General features: G+C 50.7%; 1 protein-coding gene across 1 annotated transcript; it reads left to right on the top strand.

The window, feature by feature from the left end:
- Positions 1 to 677: 677 nt before the first annotated feature.
- Positions 678 to 8,980, top strand: LOC131265385 (laminin subunit gamma-1). Its single transcript, XM_058267644.1, has 9 exons — positions 678 to 833; positions 1,873 to 2,752; positions 3,564 to 4,952; positions 5,035 to 5,232; positions 5,734 to 7,150; positions 7,223 to 7,472; positions 7,543 to 7,629; positions 7,694 to 7,994; positions 8,072 to 8,980. The coding sequence occupies exons 1-9, from the start codon at positions 678 to 680 to the stop codon at positions 8,281 to 8,283; spliced, it is 4,890 nt and encodes a 1,629-aa protein (XP_058123627.1). The 3' UTR covers positions 8,284 to 8,980.
- Positions 8,981 to 9,095: the final 115 nt, after the last annotated feature.

The following is a 9,095-nucleotide window of genomic DNA, read 5'->3' as shown; positions in this document are numbered from 1 at the left end:
CGTGTACAGCCAACCGAGGGGAGGTTTGTTTATCCTGCACGTGAACAACTGAGCGAGGGAGTGATATCATGTTGGAGGCTGTACAAGAAATCTGCCAAAAATGATCTTCAAAATTGATAATTGTTCCTATCAGCTGTGCCTGATTATATATTCTAACTTTAGTAGCTATGGCGCTCCGCCAGTATCTTGAATTAGTTTTCTTAGGTCACTCTTCTCCCCAACTTTTTTATAATGCGCCTTCTCTCTATCTTCTCCGAAAGTCTTCCACTCTCCTCTTCCAAGATCTGTACCACATTTTCTGTTTCTTCTCAGAGCGCTAAGTAGGAAACGGTCCGTGACTTTGCCAGTTGCAGATAAGACGTGCTGGAGCTCGGGTTCGAGTTCGAGCAATGTGCCGCCATCCCAAGAATCTCGTCTCGTAGCGCGCTGAGACAGGGCGCGTTTGGGGGCATCCGTTGCCCGGAAGCGGAACTCAATCGCGTATGTGTCCGGATGTCCGCGTGCTTTGCGATTAGAAGTGAATTGAAAGAGAAATAGTGAACATAGAACGCTCGAATAGTGTTTCATAGTTGTTCAGATAGTACCAAAGGTGGACGGTGAAAAAGTGACCAGTGTCGAGGTGGAGTAGTAAGCGGAAATAGTCCCCCGTATTAAGATTACCACGTTTAGTGCCAAAGATGTCGCCCAGTAGAAGAAGGTGTCCTCGGACGTGGGGTCTGTTGGCCACCGCTACCCTTTTATTCGTTATTTCATCACCAACGACGACAAGTGCCAATGAGAACACACACTATTTACCACCGCTGGAATGTGTCGACCCATACGGAAGGCCACAGGTATGCATACAAAATCTTAACAAATGATTCTAACAAATATGAAAAGAGCTCCATCGCGTCATTTTCGAATCTTGTCACAAAAGAAGACCCTTTCGTGGTCGCCAAGAGCCAAAGGGTGGTCGTAGATAGACCGAACAGCTAGGTTAAAGATCATCTCAGAAATAAGTCGTTCAGAAAACCTTGCGGCAGCATATTTGAAGAGGGTTTGGCTTATCACATCTTACACGTTTTCGTAACAGAGCTAATCGAATAAAAAACGTACCGATTAAGAAATAGCTAATACACTTCATTTGAAGAAGAATTCATTCAAAAATTTACAGAGAGGACAGTAAGGAAGTAAGGGTTAATCTCATACAAGGCAACGGGAAGCGTTCGTGATCCTCGTTTTAGCATATTTAGTGTACGGGTCACTCGTTTCCCGTTTCAATGGCAAAGTAGTCCAAGTTGAAGTCCTCTTGAGCGATGTAGATCCAAATCACAAATCGCAGGAAGCCACAGCTTCTTCTCGACGGGGAACCACTTAACTAGAGAGCATGATGCACATATTTCAATTAGCAACAATTGTAGAGATCTCAAGCACAATTAGCACAACACGGCCTGCTCTATCTGTAATGAGAAACGGGGAGACACACTTGCCGGCCCACAATATAATAAGAGGTACATCCTAATAGCTCCCCTTCGTCGCCATTTGCTTCGTGAGAACTGAACCCGTATTATCAACAAGCGTTCGGAAACAATGTTTGAGCACTTAGGGTAGAATGGAGGGGTTCTGAACCGTCTCTCCGGAAGCGACTTTATCAGCTATTTTAAACCGTCCTTTCTGCTGCTAGCCATGATAAGAAAGTTGGCCGTCTTTACATATGATTCTTCGAGCACCATGACACTTGTTCTGCTCTGTTTGTGTGTGTGTGTGTGTGTGTGTGTGTGTGTGTGTGTGTGTATATATGGTTTGGAAGCTGGAATGCTGTGCTTACGTTTAGCAGAATTATTGTAGATGTTGATTGCTGATTCGTTTTCTTTGAATCGTCTCTCCCTTCAGCGTTGTATTCCGGAGTTTGAGAATGCCGCCTATCAGCTGCAGGTGGAAGCGACGAACACGTGTGGCGAGGAACAGAATGGGACGAATTTCTGCGTCCAGACGGGTTACTCGAACCGCAAGAGCTGCGACGTGTGCGAGCGGGGCCAGCATTCGCCCCACTACCTTACCGACTTCCACGATCCGAACCGACCGACCTGGTGGCAGTCGGAGACGATGTTCGAGGGTGTCCAGTACCCGAACCAGGTCAACCTGACGCTCAAGCTGGGCAAGTCCTTCGACATCACCTACATTCGCATCGTGTTCCACTCGCCGCGCCCGGAATCGTTCGCGATCTACAAGCGGGTAACACCGAACGGGCCGTGGACCCCGTACCAGTACTACAGCGCCACCTGCCGGGATACGTACGGTCTGCCGGACTCGACCTCCGTCATGAACGGCGAAGACGAGTCTCGGGCGCTCTGCACCAGCGAGTACAGTGACATTTCGCCCCTCCGGGACGGTAATATCGCGTTCTCGTCGCTCGAGGGCCGCCCGTCCGCCATCAACTTCGATCACCACCTGGAGCTGCAGCAGTGGGTGACGGCCACCGACATCCGCATCACACTGGACCGTCTGAACACGTTCGGTGACGAGGTTTTCGGTGACGAGCAGGTGCTCAAGTCGTACTTCTACGCCATCGCGGACATCGCCGTGGGAGCGCGCTGCAAGTGCAACGGACATGCGAGCGAGTGCACGACCAGCACCGGACTGGACGGCCACCGGACACGGGTCTGCAAGTGCATGCACTACACCGACGGGCCCGACTGCGACCGCTGCCTGCCGTTCTATAACGACGCGCCGTGGGGCCGAGCCACGTCCAAAAATGTACACGAATGTAAACGTAAGTACCGGCAGTGGAGCCATTTCGAACGATCAAATCGAATGCAGTGTTTCTCAACACCGATTAGGTTTGCTAAATCCAAAATCACCAATTTAATGATTTAATGATTGATGAAAAGGCGAAGTAAGCATTTTAATTGTATACATACCGCTGTTTTTCTTCGTATTCGAATGTAATACGATCCAACGGTTTCTTAAACGATTTCAAAAACATCTTGGACCACTGTGCTACCGTCGATGGACAGTTACCGTTAGTGGTCAAATCAATACTCACTCTTACGCGACGGAACACACAGCCCAAGGAGACAGGTTTCCTTTTATGTGCAGCACATATCATTGCAGAAAGTGCTCGCAGTCTTCCTTCGGGAACTGGTCCTTTCCCTCAGAACGCAATAACAAAAAAAAACACTTCCAAGTATGGCAGTATGGTCCGGACCAGCCTGGTTGTGCAGTTTGTCGAAAAACGGACCGCATTTCCAACACATTCCGACATTCGCGTTTCGAACTAGCAGCCGGACGGACCAGCCTGGCCGACGATGAGACGTTCTACCGTGTGCCTTTTGCTGGTGGCGTTACTGCTGCTGCTGGCGAGCGGAACGGTGCAACCGTTGTTGGTGTACTACCCCGATCGTGAACGGAAAGCCACTTCCCTGCCACGAGCGCGGTACTACGTGAACTGTAAGGCTCCTCTACGGAGATTCGTCCAATCAATCAAACGTGGATTCACCGACGAAAGTGTTAAACCTAACAAACCAACCCTTGATAAAATCTAACGGGCCTCTCTCTTTTCGTATACCTCCAATCTCCAATAGCTTGCAACTGCAACGGGTACTCTACCAAGTGCTTCTTCGATCGGCATCTGTACAACCTGACCGGCCACGGGGGCCACTGTATCGATTGCGGTGCGAATCGGGACGGACCGAACTGCGAGCGATGCAAGGAGAACTTCTTCATGCGCGAGGATGGCTACTGCATCAACTGCGGCTGCGATTCGGTCGGCTCGAGGTCATTGCAGTGTAATGCGGAGGGCAAGTGTCAGTGCAAGCCGGGCGTAACGGGCGAGAAGTGTGATCGATGTGATGCGAACTTCTTCAACTTCGGACCGCACGGTTGCCAACCGTGCAACTGCGATGTGCGCGGATCCCATGACAACACCCCTTCCTGTGACCCGGTGACCGGTGTCTGTTCGTGCAAGGAGAACGTCGAGGGACGCCACTGTCGCGAATGTCGGCTGGGATACTTCAACCTGGATGCGGAGAACAAGTTTGGCTGCACGCCGTGCTTCTGCTACGGCCATACGCTGGAGTGTACGAGCGCGAACGGGTACTCGATCGTGTCGACGACTTCCAACTTCAACAAGCACAAGGAAAAGTGGACGGCAGTGACGGACAGCGGCGTGCCGGTGGACGTGAAGTACAACTCGCACAGCCAATCGATCGGAGTCGGTGCAAACGGCCACCGCACGGTTTACTTCCTCGCCCCGGACCGATTCCTCGGCGATCAGCGAGCGTCCTACAACCGGTTGTTCAAGTTCCGGCTGCAAATCGTCGGTCAGCCACGGGTCGAGGTCGGTGCGTACGATGTCGTGCTGCAGAGTGGCAACAGCAGCATCTCGCTGCCTATCTTCGCCCAGAACCAGGGCATGCCGAGCGAGGAATCGCGCGAGTTCGCCTTCCGGCTGCACGAGAATCCCGAGTACCTCTGGAACCCTTCGAACTCGGCGCGTGGTTTCATGTCCATCCTGAGCAACCTGACGGCCATCAAGATCCGTGCCATCTACAGTAACCACGGTGAGGCGGTGCTGGATGACGTCGAGCTGCAGACGGCCCATCGAGGAGCGGCCGGCCGGCCAGCGACCTGGATCGAACAGTGTACCTGCCCGGAAGGGTACCTCGGCCAGTTCTGTGAGTCTTGCGCCCCCGGGTACCGTCACAATCCGGCCCGTGGAGGCCCCTTCATGCCGTGCGTCCCGTGCGATTGTAACAAACACGCGGAAATCTGCGACTCCGAGACGGGACGGTGTATCTGCCAGCACAATACGGCCGGGGACACGTGCGATCAGTGCGCGAAGGGATACTATGGCAATGCGCTCGGCGGGACGCCTTATGACTGCAAACGGTGTCCGTGTCCCAACAACGGTGCTTGCATGCAGATGGCCGGCGATACAGTAATGTGTCTGGAGTGTCCCGTTGGTTACTTCGGTAGGAAGAAATTGCTTCAACAAAACGAACAAGAAATCAGTCACACACTAACCACATGTCTTATTTTTTCACTTTTGTTTAGGATCACGATGCGAACTCTGTTCCGATGGATACTACGGTGATCCGACTGGAGTGTTTGGCTCCGTGCGGATGTGTCAGCAGTGCGATTGCAATGGAAACGTCGACCCGAATGCCGTTGGTAACTGCAACCGTACGACGGGCGAGTGTCTCAAGTGTATCCACAACACGGCCGGACCTCACTGTGACCAGTGTTTGCCAGGTAAACAAAAAATGATGTAACATACCAACAATACGTGATTCAATCGACGTTTTGAACACTAAACGTACTGGGGTTTCACCAGTGGCATTTAAAATATTTCAAGTAAAATTTTTCAAAAGATATTATTCATTTCATCAGACTGACGGAATCTGAGCTTCTTGTTTTACAAGCGACAAAACTTTTTCCTTGGGGGTCAATGTGTCCCCTTAAGATATACACAATATTGGACCGTTAGTGTTTTGTAATTCAATGGCAACACCCCGCCGATATCAAGGGGCATTGGCGATAAGATAGCGAATGATAAAGTGTGTGGTGAAGGTTAACTGGAACCTCCGCCCCGAGTAGCGTCTCAGTAGACATGAGAAGCAGTTGGTTTGTTCTCTACCTTTTCCTACTGATCGTTGCAGTAGGAGAAAGTGCAAACTGTGGCCCTGGTATACACAGCACCGTGTGAAGAAAGAGGACTCATTTAGCAACAAATATTAATTCTTCTCCCGACAGGACACTTTGGCGATCCGCTGGCCGAACCGCACGGAAATTGCGAGGAATGTAGCTGTTATCCTCGCGGGACGGAGCAAACGGAAAAGGGTATCTCGATCTGCGACCAGATCAATGGCAACTGCCACTGCAAACCGAACGTGATTGGCAGGACGTGCAATGAGTGTAAGAACGGCTACTGGAACATCGTGTCGGGCAATGGGTGCGAAAGCTGCAACTGCGACCCGGTAGGCAGTTTCAACTCGTCTTGCGACACCTTCACGGGTGAGTGTTTCTGCAAGCCGGGTGTGGTTGGCAAGAAGTGTGACAAATGCGCTGCCGCACACTACGGCTTCTCGGAAGAAGGTTGTCACCCTTGCGAGTGCGATCCAAGCGGTTCGAAGGGTTCGCAGTGCAACCAGTACGGTCAGTGTCCGTGCAATGAGAATGTCGAGGGTCGCCGGTGCGATCGGTGCAAGGAGAACAAGTACGATCGCCACCAGGGTTGTCTGGATTGTCCTGCGTGTTACAACCTGGTGCAGGATGCCGCAAACGCCCACCGTGCTAAGCTGGCAGAGCTGAATCAGATCTTGCAGGACATCCAGTCAAAACCGATCGTGATCGACGACAGCGAGTTTGCCGGAAAGCTGTACGCCGTGCAGGAGAAGATCGAAATTCTCGTACAGGACGCGAAAAGTGGATCGGGAGGAGGCGAGAAGACGCTAAATGAGATTTTGCGCGAACTAGAGAGCAGGCTGCAGGAGGTACAGAAGCTGCTGGACAACGCCGACCAATCGCAGGAGGTAACGAATCATAAGATCAGCAAGGGAGGCTACAATGCGACTCTAGCGAACACCAAAATTCAGGATGCGCGTCGTCAACTGGACGGCGCCGTCGAGCTACTGCAAACCGAGGGCAATACGGCACTGGCCCGCGCAAAGGAAATCTCAGGCCACCTCGGCAATCAGACGAACCAGATCAGTGGCATTTCGCGTGAGGCTCGTCAATACGCGGACCGCTTCAAAGCGGAAGCCGATGCCAACATGAAGCAAGCGCAAGAGGCACACAAGAAGGCATCGGAAGCGTTGAAAAAGGCAAATGACATGTTTAACCAGCAGGCGAACATCACCAAGGAACTGGATACGACCATTTCCGGCGAGATTGCACAGGCCCGGGAGAAGCTAAGCACTGTATCGAAGCTGACCGAACAGGCACTAACGAGGGCGCGCGAAGTAAACGACGAGGCGCTGACTCTGTTCGCCACCGTCAATCGAACGGCACCACCGAACATCGACATCAATCAGATCAAGAAGGAAGCAAGCGCTTACAATCGAGAGGCCGACCGCATTGCCGATGATCTGACCAGCAAGATACACGACAACGCGAAACTACTCGACAGTGTCGAGGCAAATATTGAGTTAGCGGAAACGCTGTACGCTAGGTAAGCAATCAATCCCACGTGCGTTCCCCTTACTGTGTGTGTCTTTATATCAATCAATTTCACTTTCTTCAGGGCACAGGTACAGAAAGACGACGCGGTGGATGCACTCAAGCAGCTGCAGTACGCTAAAGAGCTGGCCGAGAAGGCGGTCGCAGAAGGGGATGGTACGTTGAGGAAGGCAAACTACACGTACCACACGCTGGCGGGATTCAAGAACCAGGTCGAGGAATCGTCTAAGCGAGCGGAAGATGCATTGAATCTGGTACCAAACATCGAACGTCAAATTGCAAACTCCCGCGATCTGCTCCAACGCGCTGAAGAGGTAGGGCAGTGGAAATCACGACCGATAAAACAGAATAGCTTGATCAAAACCCCTACTATTTGCTTTCTAGGCGCTGAATGCTGCTAGCCGCAATGCAGAGGATGCACGAAAAAATGCTCAAGACGCCCAGGACAAATATGCCGAGGAAGCATCGAAGGTAAGTACATACCAGAAGCGAAGACATATCGGTCGAACTAAGCTTAATCTGTACTTTTTTCTAGCTTGCTGAGAATATCAAAAAGCGTGCCAACGCGACCAAGAACACTGCCCGCGATCTGCACCATGAAGCTGATCAACTGAATGGACGGCTGGCAAAAACGGACAATCGTTTGGAAGAACGAGAGGCACAGATCCGTAAGGATCTAAACCTAACGAACGAAGCAAAGGAAAGAGTAGGCCAGGCAAAACGCAACTCGAACGAGGCTACATCGCAGGTCGACAAAGCGATGAAGGAAGTTAACCTCATCATGACCGAGTTGAACAATTTGCGTGAAATTGACGTAAATAGTTTGGATGACTTGGGTAGGTTTTCCGGTCCAGCAAAAGCTGACCATGATTCGTTAAATCTATTTGAATGTCGCCCTGTTTTCTTCCTTCAGAACGTCGTCTTAGTGCCGCCGAAAAGGAGCTGGAAGACGCTCAGCTTACCAAACGATTGAACAGCCTGACAGAGGCGAAGAACATCCAGAACCAGAATATCCGGGGCTATCAAAAGGAGCTGGACGAGCTGCGGCTCGAGGTTAAGAATATCGAGTTGATCGCGAGCTCACTGCCATCGGGCTGCTTCAAGCGTGCGCACTTGGAACCATAAGTCGCCAAACGGCACGTTACGATACGGCTCCTCTCCCTCGCCAAGAGTAGAGTTGAACAACCAAACGCTAGCGAACCTACTCAACAACCTTACAAACAAAATGACAAATGTGCCACAGCAACAAGCAAACAAACGAAACAATACTAAATACTAATACTAGCCTTTAGATCCATAAAACATGTCGGTGTTTCCCCTCTGCCCTGTGCTGTTCCCTTCGTCCTTCGCCGAGCAAAACTGTGCTAACCCATTTCATTACCTTTTAATGTCGGTAAAATAGATTATAAGCGAGTAGTATTTAATGGTGAAAATGATCGATAGATCAATCAACGACTCAAACTAACAACACTAGCCAACTGACCGACCATTCCCGGAAGTAACAATACGTAGAAGGATGGGATAGATACGACCCGCTGTTCCAAGCTTGGTGCTACACGAACTCCAGTGACTTAAGGGAACCAACCTACTCGACGCCTTCCTCCGCGGTGGATGATAACGTCCTTCTTGTAGGTTTTAGCCAACACCAAACGATTCTAGAACATCAATATCACTTCTCTACGGAACCTTTAGTTTCACACGCCCTTCTTATTTTTCCTTTTTTGTTTTATCTCTCAGGCACGAAGGACTTCAGCTTCACGCAGGACGCAAAGAAGAGTTATTCGGGATAAAAGAATGATTTAATAAACGTACAAACATTTAAGTAAACCGATCTGTTTGTGTGTTTGATCCAGGGGCCAGGCATCCTCTTAAGAAAAGTTTGCCAGCACTTAAGCGATACCGAACGTGGTGTGGTCTTTGTGCAGGCAAACGCCAAC

Source organism: Anopheles coustani, chromosome 2 (genome assembly GCF_943734705.1).
Source record: "Anopheles coustani chromosome 2, idAnoCousDA_361_x.2, whole genome shotgun sequence".
Lineage (NCBI taxonomy): Eukaryota > Metazoa > Arthropoda > Insecta > Diptera > Culicidae > Anopheles > Anopheles coustani.
This window is presented reverse-complemented; position numbering and strand designations above follow the sequence as displayed.

Excerpts from the sequence above, each read along its gene's own strand:
- LOC131265385 (XM_058267644.1), top strand. The coding sequence starts at position 678 with ATGTCGCCCAGTAGAAGAAGGTGTCCTCGGACGTGGGGTCTGTTGGCC. Across the intron at positions 2,753-3,563 it reads AAATGTACACGAATGTAAAC|CTTGCAACTGCAACGGGTAC; the intron begins GTAAGTACCGGC and ends AATCTCCAATAG. Across the intron at positions 7,473-7,542 it reads TGCTCCAACGCGCTGAAGAG|GCGCTGAATGCTGCTAGCCG; the intron begins GTAGGGCAGTGG and ends TTTGCTTTCTAG.